The sequence below is a fragment of the Lutra lutra genome, chromosome 3 (genome assembly GCF_902655055.1).
Source record: "Lutra lutra chromosome 3, mLutLut1.2, whole genome shotgun sequence".
In the NCBI taxonomy this organism is placed as follows: domain Eukaryota; kingdom Metazoa; phylum Chordata; class Mammalia; order Carnivora; family Mustelidae; genus Lutra; species Lutra lutra.
The window spans coordinates 138,303,660-138,328,310 of record NC_062280.1 but is presented as its reverse complement, the minus strand read 5'-3'; the positions used below and the strand labels follow the sequence as shown (position 1 = coordinate 138,328,310).

The following is a 24,651-nucleotide window of genomic DNA, read 5'->3' as shown; positions in this document are numbered from 1 at the left end:
GAGAGCCGCAGGGCCACATTCACAGCCACCATTCCTTTGCCCTGGAAATTGGCCATGGGATTGGTGTTCAGTGATTGTATTTCATCAGCAAACACACAGATACCTCAGTGTCATCTTGTAAGAACCTTGTATATGTAAAAGGGAAGCCACATGTCATCTTTTGGAGAATATTGAGTCCCTAAAGCCCCCAGCTGGTAGCTTAAGTCTTCCAAACTTTAGTTCAGTCCAAAAGAGAAAGGTCCTTACAGCCTTCTCTCTCTGTCCTGCCCTGTGCTCGGTACTGGGGGTCCTGAAGCAAATACTAACAGATGTTCCCCTCTGTCTGTGCTCCATGATCTTTGTCTTTCTACTTGAGAGGCCAAAAGAGTTTTTTCTTGTGGCCCGTGGCTGTCCCTTGCTGTCCTACAATTCCTCATTCCCCCCCCCCCCAGGGTGACTACAGCTGGTTAGAATTCCAGATCAGGCACCAAAGAGGTGAGCTTGGGAACTGGGCAAAGCCAACCGGACCAGAGACACCCCGCCCCAGAGCAGTGGGGAGATGCCTTCACCTCTGGTGGGAATATCCGAGTATGATGTGGGGGGACAGCTCCTCAGGTCTGTCCTGGGTTCTGTGGCTTCATTCCATCATTCTTCAGCAGCAGAAGTATGACAAGTTCTACAAGTAATTTGATTTGGTGCATTAAAAATACCATTAAAGCAGAGAGAACTTTATTACTAGAGTAACTAAAATGTCTCCAAGTCCAAGGGAAAAAAGCTAAGAAAGTATACTTCTATGCAGTACTATCTGCATTTGAAACATTTTGGTGTTTTTATGCCCTGCAGCAAGTAGAACATGGTTATGTGCTAGCTCTGTGAAAGGAAAGGCAAAGAAAAGTTTCCAGTTTTAGGGACCATTATGTTTCTGAAGTATCCATTACCAGTTGGATGGGTATTAGGGAAGCATAAACCTGGACATTTATTGTCCCATGCCCTTGTCAAGTCTAATAATGATACTTGGGCTTTTTAAGATCCTTTTTTATTCTTAGATAATACCTATCATTTCATGACCAACTTTATGACCATAATTTTCCTTTCTAACAGTATTTTTCTTAGGTTTCTAAGACTTTGTGGCAATTTAACTTAATGGTAACTTGATTTAAAGCACAGGTAAAGATCTGAGTAGTTTCTTAGGATGGAACCCTTCACCAACACTGGGATTCCACAGGTGACATGGGACGTGTCACCACCCCGGCTGTTGGCGCACAGGGCCTCGGTATTTTCCACAGTCCCAACTCTTGGTTTTTCTCTTCCGACTCTGAGCATGTGTAAGACTTTTGTTACAAGCATCTTCAGAGCCTTTTGGTGAGGAAAGGGGCTATTCATCAATAAATATCCATCGGGAGAATTTGGATCTTTCTCTATTTATTAGGTAAATTGTGTGTAAAGTTAGGAAAGGAAGTAGAATTCTCACATTCATCCTCTTCTGGTTTGGGGAAGGAGAGCAAGCTTTCTCTCTTTGCAAATCTCAGATTTAGGAGCATTTCTTATTGCTAATTATTATTAGGATCCAGGGGAAGAGATGTCTTTTCTATTTCTAAATGAGCTAAATACATAATTGATCGAAGAATTAGCAGTGAGGGTTTTCATTGAGGGGAGAACCTTATCAAGGGGGAGATGCTGTACTGTGTGATCGCTAATCGCTGGCCTCTGAGCCGGGCCAGGCTGTGTTCGAGCCTGCCCTTCTGCTAATGGCCATGTAGGCCTTGGCAGGACTCTTCATCTCTCTGATCCTGGTTTCCTCATCTCTAAAGTAGGGATAATATTGGAAAGAGAAACCCGCAAAGATTGTCAAAAAACATAAATGATAGAATGTATGTGAAATAATCAGAAGGGCTCCTGAATGGCTCAGTCAGTTAAGCCTCTGCCTTAGGCTCAGGTCCATGATCTCTGGGTCCTGGGATCGAGCTCCGCATCAGGCTCCCTGCTCAGTGGGGAATCTGCATCTCCCTCTCCCTCTGACCCTCCTCCCCACGGTGTTCTCACTCTCTGTGTCTCAAATAAATAAAATCTTAAAAAAAAAAAAAATCACAAGAGTAAGGGCTAGTATGTGCCAGTTAAAATTAGTCTTGTTCACAGAAATTACGGTAATGTGAAAATCATGATTTTGGATAGGAGTCTTATTTCTCTCCGAATATAGCATTTTCAATGGAAATACCGCCACATGTACTTACTCCCCCTATAATACGTTCAACAGCTGTTTACCGAGCCCCATCTATATACCAGACTTTGTAGTAGGCACTTCAGATACAAGGGGGACTGTGGAAACAGTCACGGACACAAGGAACAGGCTAGATGCATGAGAATGGGGTGAAGGTGGGACAGTGTGCCAGTAACATGGGAGGCCTCTTTGCGGGGAGTCACTCTTGATCTGGGTCTTAGGAGATGAATGGGTTCTCCTAGTTCTCAGCATCCGGAGGTTACCTCAAACAGCTGCATGAACTCAGTACAGTGTTTTCAGGAAATGACAAGTGGACAGAAGGACCGTGGCTAATCTGAACTCCCACCATAGCCAGGAAAACAGCCAAATGTTGCTAGCCTTGAACGGGTGCTCTTAGGCAGGGTCCCTGAGGAGGTAAATCCTTCCGCGGGCCCTTTGGTGTGAGACGGGAGTTCTGAATCTAAGAGAGCAACTTCTCCGGGAGGAGATGCATAACTGATTCGATTTTTCCCTAAGTTACCCAGAACTCTCCGTCAAAGAAATGAAAGCTGCTATACAGTTAAGCCCCCCTGCTCTTAGGGGGTAGAAGAGGGCCCGAGTTGACATTTGGGCAGTTGTTAGCTTATGTCTGAAAATCGGTTTCTATAAAAAGAAGAAAGGTTTCTCTACCCTTTTTCCGGAGCAAGCATCAGACACAGGACTGGCCCCCTGGGTGTTCTACCTGCGAGGTCCCACTGGGCCCCACGCTTGGGCTAATGTGCTGTCACCATCTTGTTTTATAAGTAGTACATTTTTAGCAAGGGGCTTTGTATTTGCATTCCTCATCAGCTCCCCCCAGATTATGTAGCTAGGTCTAATAAGATGTATGTTCCCTCTAGGGCTAGTGAGTAAGGAAAGGAGGCCGTCCCTAGTAAGTGTAGTCGTTGGAGACGGCAGATCCTGGTCGTTGTGAAAAGTGAGGGTTTTGTGCTCCAGCAGCAATACATGGAGCTCTCAGCCGTAAAATAATAACCAGTTTTGAAATGCTTTCTCCTATAAATGCTGCACTCATGTCAGATGAAACATGAACGTAAGAAGAACATATCTTTTATTCTTTATAACCCTTAATCTGTAGAACTTGGAGATGTTGTTTCCTTACCTTGTTTTTAGCTTCAATGCGGTTACATCGTGAACCCTTAAATCAAGAAGGCCCTGAGCAGCTTTATTACAAAGCTTGGAATCCAGCATTCGTCACTGTGTTCCACTCTTCTATGTCGGAATATTAACAGTATTGGAGTCCCATAAATTATGTATTTGTTGCTGAATGTTGCTGCCAGCTCTGAGTGGCAAAGCATTTCCTTCTGTAGCTTATTTTGGTTTTACAAGATTACTGATGTGTATCAAGATGCCTTAACAAATGAAATGTAGTTCAAATCACAGGGTTATGAGTCTGCTCAACTAGGTAGATTTTCCTTCTTGCCCATGAATGTCAGAATGGTGGCTCTCCCTACTTTTTAAGACCGTGAAATAACAACTAAGAGAGATGGAAAACAACAGACTCCTTTTTTTAATGAGTACCTGTCAAGGATTTTATATTAAGCCATTAATTAATAAAGGAACTAGTAAGATGTTACAACCAGTTCAAAGGAAAATCCAAAGAGCAGACATACACATAGGCAGAGGAGAACAGAAATGAATTTGTAGGTAGATTTACAAATGGCTTCCTCCATGGGAGGGGCGGGGCATGGGGATTCTTTCCCTCTTCACTGGAAGGATTAATTTGCAATAATACCAAATTAACATTTACAGAGTTATGAAGTAGCACAGTTAAAGTTACTGCAAGATGGAGGCCCCTAGAGAATCATAACCGAGACAGGTGTGCCTGATGCCCCCTAATCCTCTGCTGAAGATACCAGTATTTTCTTCTTGCCCATTTCAGTCTTTCACGGTCTGCCTGATTGTTCTTCCCCCGTCCTCTCCTTTCATCCTAATAATCTCAGAGATTATTCTTGATCACAGAAGAAGGTTGGTCTCCTAAGGTTTGGCCTAACTATTGACATTGTGTGGTGAGAGTGTTAATTAACCATGCAGGTCATCTTGGTTTGCTTTGCAAATATAGACCCGTAGAGAATTATTAAACAACTATTGAGCCCACAAAATTAACTTCTGCCTGAAAATGTTTATAAGGAATCCTGGATTGTGCTTTTCAAAGGCTCTTTTTTGCTTATTTGCTATTCCAAGATTAGGAAACCAGGCCCAAAATATGCTCTGCCCTAGGTAAACCATAGTATTTACAACTTGGTTGAACTCCTTGAGGTTCCAACATTTGCCAGGTTCCTGGTAGTTTCCTTACCACCTGTAAGTCCAGGCCTCTGCACACCAGGTACTAGGCCAGTTTTCCTAGCAGAGCTTTGTAGCCATTGGCTTCTTAATTTCAAGAGACTAATCATATCTGATTAAATGAGCATCGTTCTCTAATAGGACAACCTAGGTAAGGGCTTGGTTGCCCAACCATATCCTGTGGATAGATGCTAATTGAACCTATGAAATAATTTTATCTTGCCATTAAAATTAAGGGGGTTCAGTAATACTTTTCGAATTCTGGGGGAATCATTGAAACCTGGACATCATTTTTAAATGCTTCTGTTTAGCTTATAAAAGCAGAGTTTATAAGATTGTAGGTTAGAGATAGGATAAAGAGTAGGAGAAAAAGAACCCTCCCATATCCAGAAAATAGAACATTAAAACAGCATCAACAGTATTCCAGACAAATGACCACAGTAAAATTTCCGTCTTTAGTTCATCCAGTCCCGTATAATTAATTCTTGTTCTGCTGGTTCTTGTTTAGCAGTCTGCGTTCATGAAGCCATTTGCATCCAGACTAAAGAGTCCAAAAATCTAAGGAAATCCTGATTCAGTCCACTAACACAGCTTAAAAATTACCTAAGCAATGTCCACTCTGTAGCCTTTGCCCGAGAGTCTATTCTTTCGAAATATCAATATTTTAAAATACCTGGCACATAACAGCCCTTTTCCATGAAACTCTAAGATTGTCCTTTCTGGCCCATAGCTTATAGCCGAACCGTCAGGCAAGCATCAGAGTAAAACAGAAATTGTCTATATAGATTATGAAGGCTTTAATGGTTGGGTTTTTTTTTTTTTTTTTTTTTTTTTTTTTACTGTGACAAATAGTAATCATAATGCAGAAGAATAAAATTCTCTATTGAGATAACCTACATAACTATGTCCTGAGAGTTTTGATCAGTATTTGCCTGGAGGGGAAAGCATATTAGAGACAATGAGAGCTCTGATGAACCTCCAGGGTCCTCCCATAAAATATGCAACTTCAGAAATACTTACATTAATAAATTGTTATCTAAACTGACCTGACCTAGGGAAGGCCGAGCATCTTTTCTGATCTGTTAACTCTTCCCACGAAACTCTTAAAATAGCAACAGGGCAAACAGAGTTATTTATAGTATCTCTCTTTTTATAAGGCAGAGGAGTAGATCTTTAGAATTCTCAGGATCCCCTAGGGAATCTCAAAGGTAGTTGTAGGTTTAGAAAGTATCCTAAATTTTTTATTTTATTTTTTCAAAATGTAGGGTACGGCCTAGGAAGGCAAAATCATCAAGAGTTGTCCAAGGTGTTTTTGGGACTTTAACCAAGTCAGCGTAGAGCTCTGAAAATAATGTGGTGACACACAGAATCTTTGCTAGCGAGGCAGATTTTATAGAAGGTGAAGAATATCCTTTTGCATTGTAGTCAGAGGCATTCATCAGTGAGGCAAGGAAACAAGCCATCAAAACTGAGGGAACTGTGCCAAGATTTTAATGCATTTTATGGCTCTTTTTTCAGACTTGAGTATTATAAACCAAAGCAAATAAAATTCACTTTCCAGGTTTTGTCCTTCATTTTTCTCTCTCATATTCTGGAACAAATTTGTACTTTACTTTAGAAGTGCCTTTATCATGCATAGTCTCTCACAAATGTACAATGGTGTTTTCCAGAGGCTGCATGATGAGTGGTATCAGAACAAATACAGAAAGAGATGAGTATCTGTCTCTCTTCTCTTAAGCCAGACATTAGAAAGACTTGCAGAAATGTTAAACAAGGCCATTTTTTTCATCCAAATTTGTCACCTTGGGAAATATAGTTAATTTTCACCAAATATGTGTTATTTATATTAAAATAGAATGGATTCCTCATTGCTATTTTCAACTGAATCAGTATTTTTTTTTAAATATTTTATTTATTTATTTGACAGACAGAGCTCACAAGTAGGCAGAGAGAGAGAAGAAGGGAAGCAGGCTCCCTGCTGAGCAGAGAGCCTGATGCATGGCTCAATCCCAGAACCCTGGGATCATGACCTGAGCCGAAGGCAGAGGCTTTAACCCACTGAGCCACCCAGGCGCCCCTGAATCAGTATTTTTTAAGAATTCCATTTTGATTTCAAATACAATAAATATTGGTAATTTCTTATTTAAACCAAAGCTCTTTGGTGTCCTCAAATTAGTTTTAAGACTGTAAAGGAATCCTAAGATGAAAAAGTTTGAGAGCCATTGCTTTAAGACAAAACTACTCCATTTTCTCTTTTAAAAACAAAAGCCCATACATAGTTGTATCTTGTTTCCATCATTGCCCCAATATAATCTCAACCACCCATTTTAACTGATTAACCAGAGATAACTAACTTACATTTCATAGAGGAAATTGGGAAGAGGGAGGATGTGGATAATTGAGAACTGTCACATACAAGTGTTTTAGCAGACTAACAGAGTTCATGAACACACATGACAGAAATCTCTCCTGCAAGATACACCACTTTTATGTCTCCTTAAGGTGACAGAAATGAACATGTTCATGAAAGTGACTCACCGAAGTTATACCCTCTCTGTAATTTAAAAAATGAGAAGCAGACGTATATAAACAATATTATGCTTTGTAATCAAAGTTTCGGTATTCTAACTTACTTAGAAATTATCTAAGGTTGTTATCCGATGATTATCAATTAGCTCTACTTAGAGTAATCCACTTTAAGTTGCTTGAAGATCTTGGGGATTATCTTTAAATTGATGTGCTATAAAAAACATAATTTCTATTTATATGAAAAGTTTACCAAAACCGTTATTTAGTTGAGTTGAACATGAATTTACATTTTTCATATGTAGGATTATATAGGCATAATGGTAGCTTATTTGGCCAGTTACTGTATGTATGTGTGTGTATATGTATGCATATATATATATTTATTTAGAAGAAATCAACCCAAGTAAAATAAGATGTACATTTGCTCATACTTAACACTGATGAATCAGAGAAAGACAGCTCTGTTTTAAAATTTATCACTTTCATCTCACTTGCCAAAGAGTTCACCTCAATTCTGTGAACTTAGATTCTTAAAATGTTACTGAGTTAGTGTTTTCTGTAAAAGAATTTTTACATCTAGTAAATTTAAAGTTTTAGGGGCATAGTTTTCTTTTTTTTCTAGTAAGTTTATGAAAATTCAATTTATGTAAGCACTTGTTTGTCTTTATAAGCCAAGCAGAACAAGTTCTTATAATCTAAAAAGTACCATAATCTAAAAAAAAAAAGAAAAGAAAAGAAAAGAAAAGAAATTAAAACATTAGAAAAAAAGAATACTGTAATCTAAGTTATTGATGCCCTCTGGCAATAGGCTAGCACTCCAGACATGAGAGGGAAGAGCCTTTCTGAGCAGTAGTCACAAACACACAGAGATTGTGTGCTTCGGTCCCACAGCTTCAGCCCCAGATCAGAGGGAAACACGAAAGCACACAAATCACCAGTCCGGATTGCAAGGAGCTGTTCTCCTTCCCAGTGGGCACAGAATTCTTAATTGATTTCAGTTCAAAAGAGAAAAATATTCCAATAGAAACAACCAAGGGGCCCTATTCCCTGCTCCCTCACCCAGTGGAAAATAATGTCTATAACCTTTTGTTAGTGATCACCACGTTGTCAGACCATAGAACTGGACTCTCCATGGTAGCTACCCCCAAGAGGGAATAATTCATCAGCCACGTATGAACTAGAGAGGAAAATCGAGCACAAAATGAGTAGAGAGGGAATGAAAACTAGAGAAAATAGAGAGTCAGCAAAACTCAAGTCTGTTTCTGCTTTGTCTCCACCCTGGAACCAAGAAATGGCTCCTGGACTTAAGCCACCATGACACGCTCCACACCTCAGCCAACATGATTTACCTGACTCTGGCTGGTCAGTGCAGTGGGCGCTTCAATGAATGACCTCCAATACTCTTAAAGGATCCTTTAAAAAAAAAAAAAAAAAAGGTAAAAAAGTAAAATCATGGCTTTTGAACAAATACAGCATAGCCATGTACCACAGATTTTATCTAATTAAGGAAGAAGCTAGTCCCACCTTATAATAAGTTCAAAAATCAGGTTTCTCTCAGCTTTTCTCAAGTGTTGGTAACTGACAAAGGCTCTCTCTTCCTGAGGCCTCAGCATCTTAAATAAACATTTTGATTCCATCTGATTTCTAAGGTCTGTGCTCTGGGCTAAGAGGAAGCATGCACACTGATTGACTTTGCCGGGCTTCCTGCCTTTAAGGCTTTTGCCTTGCTCTCCAGACCTGTCACTAACCCTGGCTTTCTTTCACAGTGACAAAGTCCAGGCCCTTTCCTATGCGCAGCACACACGGCAGCTCATCTCCTGCGGTGGTGATGGTGGGATCGTGGTCTGGAACATGGACGTGGAGCGGCAGGAGGTAGGTGTCAACGGCAGGTCACCGGCCACTCCCATGGCTGCCAGGCTGGACACTGCAGTTCTGGCTGGGCTGAAAAATGCCTCAGCCTCCACTCCTGCTCATTTCTTAGTTCTCTTAGGATGAAACTGTTAAATAAGACCTGTTAATGTCAGAGAATAAAAGATTCTAGTTGAAAAGGAAGTTCCTTTTTTTTTTTTTTACACCCCTCCCACATTGGCATGTAACATTCATGTTAATGGTGATTCTATGAGAATTTCGACCAAGACGAAGGTGTTTAGACTTTGAATCTGTTGCTCCGTTCATAACCAAAGTTCAGGTGAGAAAGAGGGAGTCATCTGTTTTCAGACAATTATCCCTTCAAGTGCCCTAGGAACACAGAAGACTCGCGTGTTTTGTGTTAGCCAGGAATGGTGGCCAATGTGTGAGAAATGGTATTTGATGAAGTAAGAGTCTTTAGGTTGATATTAATAGAAATATCAGAAATAACTGTTTTTGTGCTTCTTTGTGAATCATTCTCCAAACAGTTCTCCAGATGCAAATATATCCACTGTCATTTTTTAAGAATACATTTGAGTTTTCTCCTGGCATTCTGTTTTTATGAGTTTACTTTTCATCTTTGAACATCTTACCAACGGACATGTTTACTAAATAGACCCTTGACAAGGACTTTGAAGTTAGTCGTATTCTCATTTCCCTAGAATTATGCTGGATGAACTTTCTCTTTGACGGTGTATATTCATCTAATGTATTTCCTCGCAGGATGCAAGACTTAGAAAAGCAGCACTTTAAAAAGACAAAAGCAATTTCCCAACTTCTTTCCATGTCTTCACCCCAATCTCATTTCAAGAGAGTAGTTGCTATTATCCACCATGTAATGCTTTTCAAATGCTAGTAATTAAATGCTTAAGAAGATTAAAACCTGACTTGCTCAAAACCATAAATCCATGGGAGTTCTATTAGTAACTAATTAAAATGATCATTACCGTTAGGAAGTGGGGAATTATAGAATATTGCTTTTGAAAGTACCACGAGGCCCCTTCGGTATAAAGGCAGGGAAATTGGTACAGTGTGTGCTTGGCCATGCCAGCCAGGGTGCCAGTGAGCCTACAGATCCTTCATGATAGCCTGCTCGGGGTGAGGGACAGTCAAAGCTCGTCTGTTCCCCACCCGCTTCTTCCCAGGCCTAACTGACTAGACCAGGAGAGGGGGAACCACTGGGCTCTCTTCCCCCAGTGCACGCAGACTCCACATTGATGGATCGAGGCCCAAAGGAGGATAATGATGCTTTTCAGAGAGGACCCTAGTCAGTTGATGGGCAGTCCTTTGAGCCATCTTGCCTAAATTATGCACTTTGACATGCAGTTACAGGTGATGACCGTCTTGACTCTTCTTCTGGTGATTCAGAGCCCAAATGAGTAGAGAGGGTCCCAACCATTTTTTTTTTTTCTTTTACAAATGTCATATTCTGTAAATGTAAATTCCCTGAGATGTATCTGGCGGGCTTCCGGGTCCCAGCCAGAACTTGTGGTGCTTACGTCAAGAGGCCAGAGACATGTAAAAAAGCAACTCCTGCACTGAGACTTTCTGGTAGGAAAAAATAAATGGGAGAAGACTTCCGAAAACTGTTAAATGGTATAAATGATGTGATTACAGTTGCTGTAGGATAGAACATTAGTGCTGGACATTTAGGAAGGGGTGCTTCTGTTTTTGGCTAACATTCTCAGCAGAGAGTTTGTGGAAGGAGATAGCGCTAAAAGACCCCTGGGGCCTGGCCGTGCTCTGATGGGGACAGGAAACACCACAAGAAAAGACAAGGTGAACGAGAAAAGTCATGCCCTGCGTGCTGGTGCTCATGCGCAAGTAGAAGCAGTCAGGGATGGTGGCGTGGCCATGGGGACAGCGTTGGGGGGACAAATGGAAGATGGTGTGGCTGAGTGCCTTATCTTGTAGGCTTAACATGTGTTTCTATTGTTAATGGAATCCATTTTTTCAAAAATTGTATCCTTTTTTAGAAGTATGGATAAACATTCTCTGTAGATAAGTTACAGAGTGCTCCTTAACAAATAGAAAACATGTCCGTTACTCCTAAATAATACCACCAGCCCAGGAATATCAGTAATGTGGTTACAGTTTCCTCTGCAAAAACACATGTGCAGGGTTTGTTTTTTGGGACAAAAAAAATGGAATCAGACTACACAGACTGATTTTTTTCCCCTTTTGTCCTGTGCCTTACTTCCATTTCCCTCTTCAGTGCATTTGATGTATGTCCTAAATCTGCATATTTCCTTATAAAAGATATAGGAGTGTGTGTGTGACAGTTTTTTGTAAATCCTCCTGATTTTCCTGAATCATAAGTGTTTTTGAAAAATCACAACATAGAGAAGTCTTTTAGGGATAAATTGTTTTTTTTCCTGAAAACTCTGTATTATTTTGTTAAAGCAGTCTTTAAACTGATTAGAGCTTAAAAATTACAAAGCAAATCAAGGCTTACTTAAGAACTCTGGTTTTAAGAAAATAAATAGACCAAGAATTGGAGCTTTTCAGGTGTCACCTTTTTAGTTTTCTTTTTTGAGACAGTGTGTAGCTGTAGGTTCATTTCTGCTTGTAGATGGGAGAACAGGCTAACTCCCCAAGTCTGTTCTGTAACAGGGCTTCTTCAGAAAAGGATTACATCAACAGAAGAAAGCTACAAGAAAAATAATCTTGTAGAGAGGGGGCACAGACCATTGTTTGCCACATTTCTCAGACTGGTTTGATCTTGGGCTTCCTTTATAGTAAGTGTCCTGTGAGTCAAATTGGAGTTCTCTGGAACTCAGTTTTGAGAAACCCTGGGATTGCATCTGTTTTCCAGGTTCCCGTTCAGTGATATGTGAAAAGAGATCTGTCTCTCTGCCAAATGACAAATTGTACAGAGTTGAATGTGAAACTCTAGAAGCAGATGCAGAGTCACTATATGCATAATCTGTAAAGATTTGCTGAAGAATAGCTTTACGCTTAACACGTTTTTAAAACCCATTTGATATTGTTTCAAGTACTCACGATGGAGCTGGGAAATAGTGAACGGAGGCAGAAGAGTGTGTGGTCCATGAGGCAAGGAGTGGCGTCTCCAGGCCTGCTGGGCCCCGCCGTGAGCAGATGGTGGACAGGCAGCCTCCCTGAGTACCCGCTGCAGTCAGGGTGTATCTTCTGGCGCAGGGAGCTGTGTGCCTGTGGAATGTGCAGTTACATATACGGCCAGAGCATGTCTAATGATGTGTGATGTGAGAATATGAGATAGCGTCAATGTGGCAGTCAGAACCGTGTGTGAGTGACCTGGCCCAGTCACCCCTGAATGTTCCTGAAACCCCCCCTCCCCACCACCCGTGGCATCCCCCTCCTGGCACTCTGCTTCCCCTCCTTAGGCCTTTGCACTTCCACTTACTTAAAGAATGATATAAATATTGTTGTATTTCCCTCATAAATTGTGTACCCCGTGACGGGAGAGGTTCCGTTTATCACTGCTGCATCCCCACACTCGAGACAGAGTAGGCATTCAGTAAATGTTTTCTTAAATGACTGAGAAATCACACCTCTGTTTCTCATGAACATATCTGGATTCTGTAACTCTCCTCACTTGTTAATGGCTCCATTGTCCTCCCTGCTTCACAACATGATCTGTTGTGTGCTTTATTTCCTAAGACCCCTGAATGGTTGGACAGCGATTCCTGCCAAAAGTGTGATCAGCCTTTCTTCTGGAACTTCAAGCAGATGTGGGACAGTAAGAAGATTGGCCTAAGACAGGTGGGTGATCTGGATTCCCTCATCAAAATGGAATAGAGTGGAAACAGCTTCACCTGTGAGCTTAGAACTAGCATCCCCAGGCAGGGGTTGGGGGGTGGGGGTGGTCAGGCATACCCTGCAGCCACTCCATGACTGCTCATTAATGGATTCCCTTATCTACTGCAGCTCATTCCTACTGGACTCTGTTTCTGTAGTGATTTGTTCCGAGTAGTTAAGGGGTACATTTTTAGAATTATGGTGGCAACTGGGCACCTGAGTGGCTCAGTTAGTTAAGCAGCTGCCTTCAGCTCAGGTCATGATCTCAGGGTCCTGGGATCCAGCTCCACATCAGGCTCCCTGCTCAACAGAGAGCCTGCTTCTCTCTCTCTCTCCCTCTGCCTGCTGCTCTCTTACTTGTGCTCTCTATCTCTCTGTCAAATAAGTAAATAAAATCTTAAAAAAAAAAAAAGAAAGAATTCTAGTCGCTACTATGGGAATACACCTTAAAATTAGAGGGATCGTGCTTAGCTCATAGTGGAACCAAGTCGTGACATTATGTAAGAAGTATTTATTTCTTCTTAATAATTTCACTTTCTCTCCTGCCATCTCTTAGTTTTAGTCGTTTAGAGCTACTCGTTCATAATACAGCATTTTCAGTCCGATTCATGGTTTGGTCCTCCCCAAGGAAAGCAGTGTAAGTCACCTAGCTTGAGCACAGCCAGAGTATAGGTAGTAGCTTGAACTGGGGTGCATTCACGCTGTCCTTCACCCAGCAGCATGGTCTCTGGAGGTGGCATCCCCTCCATACCCAGGTCCGAGATAACCTGGCCACTGGGTGGTCCTCTGGAGTTCATACTGACCGGAGCTGGGAGGGACCTAGGATGGGCAGAGCGGGACCCGGGTTGGGAGGTAGGGGTAGGAGTTCGGGGTGGTGATGCAAGCAGATGTGTATCCAGCAGTTCTCCATTTGAATAAAGAGCCCGAAAAGAGAACAGAGTGGTGTGTTCCTTCCGTTTCTTCGGTGCTCTTGTTCAGCATCCTCACCAGAATGCAGCCGGCCAGCCGTGCCCGGACCGATGAGGTGGGGCCGGGTGGCAGGAGCCCTGTGAGCCTGTGCTCTCTCTCCCTCCAGCACCACTGCCGCAAGTGTGGGAAGGCCGTCTGCGGCAAGTGCAGCTCCAAGCGCTCCTCCATCCCTCTGATGGGCTTCGAGTTTGAAGTGAGAGTCTGTGACAGCTGCCACGAGGCCATCACCGACGAAGAGTGAGTTCCAGCGGTCCGCATACTTAGCGGAGTGAGGGAGAGAAGGTGATCCAGCCCTGCAGCCATGACCATGAGCGCCCTAGTTCCTGCTGGTTTCATGCACAGACCGTGGCCGATGGGCAGAGCCCTCCTTTTTCCCAAGAGACCCGTGTTCTCTCTTTAGATAGGGAAAGAGAGTCCACATCAAGAATTCATGTCTTCTGTGCTCTTCTCCGCCCCAGGGGCAGGTGCCCTGCCAGCAGGTGTTCTTCCAGCCAACCCTGCTATCCCTTTATTTCCTTAAGGGTTGCTCTGGATTGCAGGCATCCAGGCTGTACTTTCTAGCCCAAGCTGGTATTTTTACAGGAGCTGAATCAGCCCACAGGCTCCAGAGTCCACATTTTCTCAGGAAGAGCTAAGCCACTTTAGGTAACCCCAGGGTAAATGCTTGATGGTCTTGCCCGCTAACCTAGGATCTTAGGTTACTGCATGTCAGTGTGCTTTGGCGGGGAGGTGTGGGTGGGAGGGCACATTTGTGTTATCTCTCTTTTGGGGGGGGGGTGGGTGGCAGGGCACATTTGTGTTATCTCTTCAATGCCACTCATTCCAGCTGCCCAGAGGTAGGTAGAATCCTCTGCGACAAGTCCCCCTTTTAATGGATGACAGCAGGATCTCCTAGGAAACTCGTCTGCCTGATTCTCCCCCACCTATTCCCCTACCTTGTATACAGTAGAATCATTTCAAGTACTAGATGGGTGTCTTGAAACAGCATATAAATAGAAACATATTTCAAATGCACCAGAGGAAGTCAGCATTTAAGGAAAGTCATGGCAGTTAATACACCAAAGCACTCATGGATAACCCTGGTGTGTGTGTTTTTTTCATTCTTCTTTATCCATATCAAATGTAAATTAAGATGCCCTTGCATCAGTAAGCATTTATGTTCATTGATTATTTTCCACTCATCATACGTGATGAAATTATTAAGAACGATCTTTTCATTAAATTAGGGAGCTTCAAGAGACTTTAGAGACACAGACCCAGAGAGCCTAGGCAGCTACACATTAAACCTAAATTGTAAATTCTAAATATTTTAAAGTGATCATTTAAATATTTTATTTATTTTATTTTTTATTTTTTTTTTAAGATTTATTTATTTATTTGACAGACCGAAATCACAAGGAGGCAGAGAGGCAAGCAGAGAGAGAGAGGAGGAAGCAGGTTCCCCACTGAGCAGAGAGCCCGATGCGGGGCTCGATCCCAGGACCCTGGGATCATGACCTGAGCCGAAGGCAGAGGCTTTAACCCACTGAGCCACCCAGGCGCCCTCATTTAAATGTTTTAAAGTAATGCTGGAGGTCTGTTCTGCAGATGTAGCTACAGGTAAAACTGTCTTCAGAGAGCCCACTGCTGAGGAGTGGGCATCCATGAAGCCTGATGACAGACCAGCCGTCTCCTTCCTCATGTCCCTATCCCCCTTCCTATGTCACTCTTTCTTCGGTCTCTTCTGCACTGCTTCTAGACCACCTAGGCAGTCGACAGGCCTTCTTATTAAGCAATGCATAGGTTAAAAGATACAAAACAAATAACAATGTTTGTTTATAGATTGTTTTACTTGTTCAAGTGTTAGAAGACCATAGAGAAACTAAACCTGCAGTTACACCAGGAAACGGAGGAGAAAGAACGGATAGCCCTTTGATTAGAATAGTAATAGTATCCTCAGCTTTTTAACAGGTGTGCTTCTTTTTTTTTTTTTTTTAATATGTACAGGTACACTTTATACCAGTAGGTACTTCTGAGATCAGACATAGCAAAAGCACTGAGGTGTTTGTTTTAAGATTTGTCAAAGGCATGGGTAGAGATTTTTCATAGGCTCTATCAGAGCGACAAGTAATCCATAAGACTTTGGGAAATGTCATCATCTCATTCCCATTTTGGAGAAGATAAGAATCCTTTCCTCTTTTAAAAAGGTGCCTTGATTGCTGGGTCCATTAAGCTTCTGCCTTCAGCTCAGGTCATAATCCCAGGGTTTAGATATCAAGTCCCACATTGGGCTCCCTGCTCCGCGGGGACCCTGCTTCTCCCTCTGCCTCTCTCTGTCTTGCTGTGTCAAATAAACAAACAAACAAATAAATAAATAAATTTTAAAAATATAAAAATATTTAAGAGGAAAAAAAAAAGGTGCCCCGGTAGCTTAGTTGGTTAAGTTTCCGACTCTTGGTTTTGGCCCAGGCAGTGATCTGATGGTTGGGGATTGAGTCCTGAGCCTGCTTGAAAGTCTCTCTCCCTCACCCTCTGCCCTCCTGTTTGTACTCTCTCTCTCTCTCAAATAAATAAATCTTAAAAAAAAAAAAAAAAAAAAAAAAAACATTAACAGGTTCCCAGGAACCAAAGGTAGATGTGAGGAGCAGTTTTGAAGTGAGGCACCTGTCTTAGTCATTGGGCTGCAGCTTTCCTTCATTCATGTGTCACCACTCTTCACTCTTGGAAACTCGCTTTGCTCCTTCCAGACGCGCACCCACGGCGACCTTTCACGACAGCAAACATAACATCGTGCATGTGCATTTTGATGCCACCAGAGGATGGTTACTGACTTCTGGAACTGACAAGGTTATTAAGGTAGGGCGCCATCTTCTTTCAGAAGCTTTCCTTCTTTGGCCCTACGTCAATGTCCAGGAGCCCAGGACTGGGTGAGGTCTGCTCACAAGGTCACTGTGAGCAGTGAGCATTTCTGAGGCCCCAGTACGTGCAAGGCCCCGTGCCAGGGCCCTAGCCTCACACACCAAGATCAGACACAGCTCTTGGCTGCAGGGAGCACGTTGTCTACTGGGGACGTACTCTGTCCTTTTGATGGTTACTAATAGGTCACATGTTCAGCAGCCAAAAGAGTGATACAGGCAAGAATTACCCTAAGAGCTCGGCAGAGGGAGATGGGGTGCTAGAGATGGCTTCAGGAAGGAAGTGGGCCTTGAGTGAAAGGAAGCTGAGCCTTGAGTGAAAGGAAGGACTCAAATAAGCCAGCACATAATAAACAAGATGTTTTCCCCATGAGATCAATTAATCCAGAAGCAGTCCTCCAGGGTCTGTCTGAGGACCGTGCTGGATGGATGTGGTACCCCAGCAGAGGCCCCGGACAGGAGGGGCCACAGCTATCCCATGGGCTTGGCCCTCTCTGGTCCCTTCTTGGAGGCACCAGCAGGATGTGGTGGTTAAAATAACCCCTTTCAAAGCCACTGGGGCCCTTGACTTTAAGTAAGTTTTAAAAATAAACTCTGGGAATCTTGGGTCCTTGATTTTTGAAAATGGGACATCTTGGAAGACTGTTTGGAAGACTGGACAAGAGAAGGTCTGGAAGGGACAACAGCATGTCCCTGGGGCCCACAGGATGCTCATTCTCTTGTCCCAGAAGGGAATCTGATCTGTCAGATTCTGTACTCACCAGATGAAAATTCCCCACGGCCATAGTTTTAAAGTCTACGTTAAACATTGTCATGGCAAAATACCATTTTATAGATTTAGAAATCACGTTAGTGTAGTACTTAGTTGCTTGGCTAATTAAAAGCTCACTTGTATTCAATCATAAGGGCTGTTAATCCTCAACACAAGGGAATTTCAGTTCCTCCTATGTTTTCTGTTCCTTTCCACAGTTATGGGATATGACCCCAGTCGTGTCTTGATGACACTCCAGTATCAGAAAGATAGTATTTACTCAAGAAGCAGTCATTGGAATCTGCATCATTACTGAAGCTGTCAGCAGACACGTGAGAGTCTGAGAGAAACTCGCGAGCCGGGCTGAGTTGGCATGGGACCTAGTGAGTGGACACTGGCGAGGGGACTCTTTCAACCAGTTCATACAATAGAAAAGAAGATATTTTTTTAACAAATGGTTTATACACTCTGGCCGTGCTGCATTGTTCTGAGCATACTGAAAACTCTGTGTGGGGTCTTTACTTGGTATGTGTTTCTCGCTTCCTTTTCATTGTCACTTCGTGTGTTGGAGAGATGAGGGAGGCATCTGTTAGGGATATTTTTGGTCGTTATAAAGTCGTTTCCATGTTTCCTTCACTTGGGCACATATTCTGTGTTCGGCGTCCTTTTCCTCTCTCTGTGTCACCTCCCCTCCTCTTCATGTCCACCTGTGTACGTGTTTCTCTTTACACTCTGGATTCTCAGTGTTTGTGCTTTCACAGACCTCCTCTTCGGCTGAGAGATTCAGGAAACCATTCGTGTGGGTTTTCCGACTGACTTCTTGAATCACCCAAAGAGTAGTCCGTTTGGAAGGTCTAACTCATTCCTGTTCAGGCTGAGTAGACGCGACCTTGTGCTTCTGCCTCAGTTTTCGGTCTTTGCTGTGAGAAAGCTGCTCCCGACCCCTGTCCTCACAGAAGCAGACGATTGTAGCTCAGAGCTCCAACTCGCAGTGCCTGGATCATTTCTTCTTCCGTTGGAGCCTTCTGAGCCTTTTATGTTTTCATGTGATTCGCGTAGCTCTTCCTCACGGTGTTCATAACAAACCCAAAACAAAAAAATGCAAACCCCATGTCCTTCAGAAAAAAGTGTCTTTAACATGTGTCTGTACACGTGACATCACCTCTGAATTTGAATGTGCTCCTTCCTGCGAGAGTATATCCTGCTCTACTCCTCACCATCTGTATTTTCTTCCCCTTGAAAAACTAGATATTTAAAGATTTTTATCTTTGCGTATTTTAGCGGAACACTTTGCACACTTCCATCCTAAAACTCTGTGATCTGAGACATAAAAGGTACCGAGTCCCACAGCTCGTACTGGCTTCCGGGAGGGGGTTGTTAAAAAGAAAGAAAAGAAAAAAGAGGGCTTTAGAAAATGAACCCGAAGAATTCTGATTTTAAGGGAATCCAGTCAAACTTGATAAAGTGAAATATTCTTGTGCATAGTGACTCAACTCAGAATGTTGAAGTCCTTTTTAGAAATCTTACTTTCAACTGTTTGCAGCAGGTGTGTGCCATGAGCCTGCCCCATTGTGTGCATTTTACACATCCCACCTCATTCACCCTATCCTGTCAGGGATGTCAGGGGACCCCCGAGTCTCTTGAGGATCACCAGGTTCAATTAAGCCTTGCAGAGAAACAGGCCATTTACTTTCCCTTCGCTATCCAAGCTGTCCGCATTATCTTGTTCGCTTCTGATTTGATAGGTTTTTGGCAGTGGTGTTGAAATGCTTCCAATTTCTTTCTCTCTTTTTTGTTTTTGGAAACCTGTTTTTTTCTCCCCCCTCATGATTATTAATTACTTTTCTTTCCAACCAGAAAAAGTACTGTCCACCATACTTCTGTCCTCTGACCCGTGTGCTCCCAGGGCTGGGGCTTCCTAGAGATGGCTCTGTTGCTACACCCTGGGGAGTACAGTGGGTGTGCCCCATGTGGCCCTGGTAAAGGGCAGCCTGTGTGTAACCTGAGCCATCAGACCAGCTCAGGTGACCACAGTCTAAGGTTGGATACACGTGTGTACTTACTCACGCATGGAAGACATTACCACTTGTCACTTCGCTGTCGCCTATTCCCCCTGCTTGCCATCAGTCAAAGCTGTTAGAACTAAGCTGAGTCTTGTCTGCATGATTGTGAGAGAGCTTTAAAAAGGGAATGAAATTTAAAATACTGAAATATCTATTTCATAGCTCACTGGTGGAACTTGGGAGCCACGTGCCAAGTTGTACATAACAGAACCGTGTGTGGGAAACAAGTAATGGAAATGAATTGCTCCTTTTTCCCTTTCCGAAGTTCGGAGTTTGGCCTGTATACGGAGAGGGAGACCGCGTCAGGTAGACAGTGGAGCAGTGCCCAGCGAGCCCGATGTGGATCTGACTTAGGTCTGGAGGAGCTCACACACCCCACTGGGGCAGCTGATTGTCCCTGCTGGTCACGCATGTCCATCACAGTTGCTCTGGGCTGGACCCCGCCCTTCACTACAGCCCTCTCCCCCTCCCCAGTCCTGCCCCCACAGAGCTGCTCCGAGGCTGAAACCACTTGACACCTCATTAGTGATGAGAGTCACGGTCAGAAACCACAGAGACATCATAGTATCCCCTGCTCTGCCCTTTTCTTTCTCCTTATCTGTGTGGGTGCTTGACTTTGTTAAGAAGTACTTAGCAAAGTAGTGGTGTGTGTGTTTATGATACTGTGCATTCTTGAGTTTTATGAGGAATGTCGCCACCGTTTTTTGTAACTCACGGAGAGAGAAGTGCTGGTGTCGCATGTCTTCCCCGCATCGTATGGAGTGGAGGCTTCGCTTGCTGGGAGTGAAAGCCGGAACCCGCTCTTGGCTTTTCTCCTGGCTGGGTTCACGGTCATAGTTCTTGTTTTGCCCTCTTGCAGTTGCACTTTACGTATATTTTTGCTCTGTTACTTCAGTGGCTCTGGCAAATAATGCCTAACATTGGGAAAAGTGGCCGGGCTGCCCATCTCATGCGCAGAGTTGCTCTGCATTCTGTAGGATAAAACCGATCACAGGCTTTCAGTTTCTCCAAAGAAATGATGTTACTGGAAACTTTCACGGCCTGGGTTTGTGTCCGCAGTAGCTAAGGTGGTTTTAAATTAAGTACTTGGAATTGCATGTCTTTTTATATGAGATCAGTCAATGATGTTTTTCTCATTTGATGGTTTCAATTATTCAAGGAATCATAGAATCACAAAACTGGAAGGGATCTTCGGAGATCTAGAATGTTCCAAGCAGAAAACATTTGGTCATCCCAGGCCGTCAGATATAGCTGAGGTGTCAACAGGAGAATCTAAAAGATTTAAAGAATTTTCCAGGAACACACGGTTTTGGACATTAACTACTAATGGCATGACTAGGACAAGTGTCCTCTAGGCGGTTCTCAGGAATCAGGCCTGATCCTCTTACAGGGGAATCTGACACTTCTTTTGGCCCCAGCCCTGTTTCTGAGGGGTGGGTACTATGCAATGATGTAATTCTTGCAGCTCCTGATCAGCATAAACTCCTTCCTAAGCTCTTCCTCATGGAACGCCCCCCCCCGCCCCCACCCAACAATGCAGGTGGAAATCTAACGGCATTGACATTTCACCTTCCCCTGTTTGTCTGAAGGCCGGCCTTGAGCCAGTCTCTGAGTCTACAGCCTTTGCTTTTCTTAGGGAACATCACCTTTTCATGGTTTGAGATTCATTTTTTAAAAAGCATAATTTATTTTTGCTTAACAATCAATTTTTAAAGCCTGGACATTGACTTTTAGGGAAAGGGATCGCTCTAAACTCTGTACCAAAGTTACTGGACATAAATAGTCATGAAACAAGATTCCTTTGATTTTGCTTTTTTGATAGTTTAATTGTATATAAGTGATATCTCATTCACTAAGATATGTATTTTAAAGTAAAAGAAAGCACTTCGCCAATACAGTCTTTTTCTGTCCTTTAAAATAATGGTAAATTTTAACTGACAGTGGACATCTATGAAGTTGATTGGGAAACACAGAAATTAAGTCCATTTTAAACACAATCCTCTAGGTGATCTTCTGGAGTGTAGCCCACTTCAGCCATTTGTGGACCGTCTGCCATGAGCCAGGCTCTGAACTAGGCCTTGAGGGGCTGGCACCCATTCCTTGTCCTGGGCAGAGGCCACTCGGGGTAGTAGATGGGTTACGTCAGTCCCGTGTGGTCCATTCAGTGATAGAAGTGTGCGTGGGGCCCACCCCAGGAGTTATGCACACAGTGCCCGTCCCCCAGCAGAAAGGACTTCTGAGCCGAGGGGTGAAGTTGCGGTTAGAGTGAGTCCAGGAGGGAAATGACTTGCAGGCTGCCGAAACAGAAACAAAGGCCTACGGTCTGGCATCAGCCTGGTACGCGGAGGCCACAAGTGGTTGGAGTTGCCAGAGGGTATCAAGTACTCGGCTGAAGTCCCGGGGCCTGAGCTCTTGTCACTATGGCGGGGAGCTGCTGTGTGGGGTTCCCCACGACCTCGGAGGGAGGCAGCACATGGAGCACCATTAGGGATTCCCTCGGAGTTTGAGAGTCGGGTTTTCCTGCAGCAGACTGAAGCTAGTATCTAAGTTTTTTGTTGTGGTTTGCCTTTAGAAAGACCTAGGGTGGTGGGTGGTTACCTAATATGACCCATGGCACCTAAGTTTTGAACTTTCTGGGAGCGTGGCCCCGCCCCAGAGGCCGTGAGGTGGATCTGGAGGCCCCCACACGCGTGGACTTGGCCTGGGAGAGTTTAATTTAATTTAATTTAATTTCCTCGTGACACAGGTGGGCCAGGCTCAGCTGCTCCCCTTTGAAAAAGGAAAGACCATGACAGGTAGTAGGAGACTGTTCTAGACAACTTCAGCATCACAGGAATACACAGAGCCAAACCTGTTGGTACCTAAGCAGGCGGCCGCCCTCCATTTCCCCGCTGGCCTGAAATCATTCTTGCGACTCATGGGTCTTCTCAGTACAATGTAGGAAACGTGCTACATCCCCATCATAGTGCCTCTCGCCACATGCAAGGGAATGTTTTTCTCAGGCCAGAGGCCGTGGAAGAGGCTCAGGCAGCGCCCCCTCCGAGACCTGGCTCTGCCCAGCAGGAGCGTCCCAGCATCCCCCCACGAGGCTTGGGGCACTTTCTGGTTCTTGCCGTTACTTCCGTTTGCCTTTTCCTTCCATTGCCCAACTCTCCTATGTGCATAACTTGATAATTCCAGAATATTCGTGTTCATTTTTCACCTTCAACTCAATTTCATAACCAAGAATTATATACATACCAACCCTCAGGGGTTTTAGTCTGTAATTTTGCCTTTAAACATGATCCTTTCCACTGAGAAGCCTGTTTAGACCTAACACGCAAAAGCAGTCTCCAAGAATATGATCTGTCCAAGATTGGAGTGGGATCCCTCCTTTGTGTTTCACATGCCGGGAGCATTGTTCCTGTTGGAGCAGACAGTCGGTCGTTGTCGTCAGAGACGCGGGAGGGCGGCTAAAGCCTGGAGGAGGGACTGAACTGGGCGGTGGTTCTTGGGACCCCTCCAGTCCTGCGATCCTGTCATTCCACGAATGTTTAGTGTTGGACTAGTGGCTGACTTAACTCCCGACAGGCAGGCGAATAGGATCGGGAGATCTTTGTGTTCTTTCTCATCAAGGAAATTGCTTTCTGCATTTTTCCATCTAGAGGTCTGGAAAAGATGGCGAAGGTGGAAGTTGGTCTTGGTACCACCTCACTAAAAAATAAGATACCTCAACATGTTCACCTTGGTGACTTAATAACGGTAGCTGACTTTCTTGGGAGAGAAAGTGGCAGGGAACCGCAGGTTGGTTTCAAGGTTAGATTGAGAATCTGACCTTGATATTTTTTTCTCCTGGTTCTCTGGGAATCTGAAGAGGGTGAACTCGAATACAAAAAGGGACAGTGGTCTGCAAAACCTATTTCATTTACTTGCTTGCACGTTTTTTTCCCTCCCATTTGAATAGATAGCAGCCTTAGGTCAGTAGCAGTCACCCATACGGAGTACAGACCAGACACTTGTGTCACTGATAACCGTGGTACTCTTCATATATTTGTGTTGGGTACCATTTATTTGCCTTGCTTTTTAAATGATTTTTTTCATGTACTCTCTTTTCGCAAAAGAAAATCTTTATCTGGAAAGTACAAAAACTGTTATTAACTGGACAGTGGGGAAGGTGCTAGCCCTCCGTCCGTGCCTGCCTACCTGCTGCCATTCCTAACCAGGGCAACGGACCCTTCCATGCTGCACGCCGTCCGTCTGGGGCCCCCGTAGAACCTGGCTGCAGCAGGCATGTTACTTCATGGATATCTTTTTCTTTTTGAAATGAGATTCCCCAAGGGGTCAGGTTGAGAATGTCATGAGCCCGAAGCCGGAACAGATTTCTCAAATGCAATTCCAGCAGAACCCTTCCGGCCTTGCCGTGCTCTCTGCCACTGGAGACATTGACATTGACTTCCTGACTGAGCAGGTGGACTGAGCAAGACTGCTTACAATGTTAAGATGCCTGTATCCAGTTCTACGTTCCAATGCTGCTGATGTTGTGAATGTTTTTAAAACTCTGCTCACATTCTCACTGTGTTCCCTCTAACTGAAATATGCCTGTGGCCATTACCAATGTAGAAGACTCTCAATGCAAAGTTGCCTCCACGGTTTAAAATAAATCTCTATGGAAACCTTCGTGCAGCTCTAGTGCCATCATTGTTGTTGTCAAGCTGAGACACATACACCACAACAGTCCTGCCTTGGTGTTCCCCGGGCGAGAGAAGGCAAGTCTCCAGGCCGCTCCTACACCTGATGGTCTAGAGCCCGGGGAGAACCGTGGTCTGGCGAGACTTTGTGCCCAGCAAATGGTCTGTGGCCGTGTGGTCCTCTTCATTCTCTTGATCTTGCACATAAGTGTGCTCTAACTGTAGTTAATTTTCCAACTGAGGAGAAAGGACTTCAGGGCAAATGTAGCTAGGAGAAACCTCTCTAAAAACTCAGGAAGCCTATTTTATGGATAGGAAAACAGGTGAGAAGAAAGCAGTGGCTTGCATGGCACTGAACAGACAGTGAGTGGGGGAGCTGGGGTGCCCTTCATACCACAGCCCATGGGACTGGGGGCCCCTCTCCCTCCCAGCCCCTTTGTGCCAACACAGCCTACCCACACCCCACACTCCAGAGGCCCCCCCTTTCTTTCGAAAAGTGGGGATGAAGTCAAATGTAGCCGAAAGTCACTGCCTTTCCGGGCAGATGCGCCCAGAAAAACCCCTTCCTTGGGGC

The 24,651-nt window shown here is 44.0% G+C and overlaps 1 protein-coding gene across 3 annotated transcripts in view; it reads left to right on the top strand.

The window, feature by feature from the left end:
* Window positions 1-24,066, top strand: part of WDFY2 (WD repeat and FYVE domain containing 2) — a 182,860-nt gene extending 158,794 nt beyond the window's left edge. The window contains exons 8-12 of one of the 3 annotated variants that reach the window (XM_047723336.1): window positions 8,812-8,917; window positions 12,596-12,697; window positions 13,809-13,939; window positions 16,429-16,537; window positions 17,566-24,066. In XM_047723336.1, coding sequence (XP_047579292.1) covers window positions 8,812-8,917; window positions 12,596-12,697; window positions 13,809-13,939; window positions 16,429-16,537; window positions 17,566-17,595 — 478 coding nt within the window. In that variant the 3' untranslated portion in view covers window positions 17,596-24,066. Of the gene's footprint in view, window positions 1-8,811; window positions 8,918-12,595; window positions 12,698-13,808; window positions 13,971-16,428; window positions 16,538-17,565 lie in introns of those variants that run through there. The other 2 variants (XR_007126161.1, XM_047723337.1) reach the window with 2 other exon arrangements.
* Window positions 24,067-24,651: the final 585 nt, after the last annotated feature.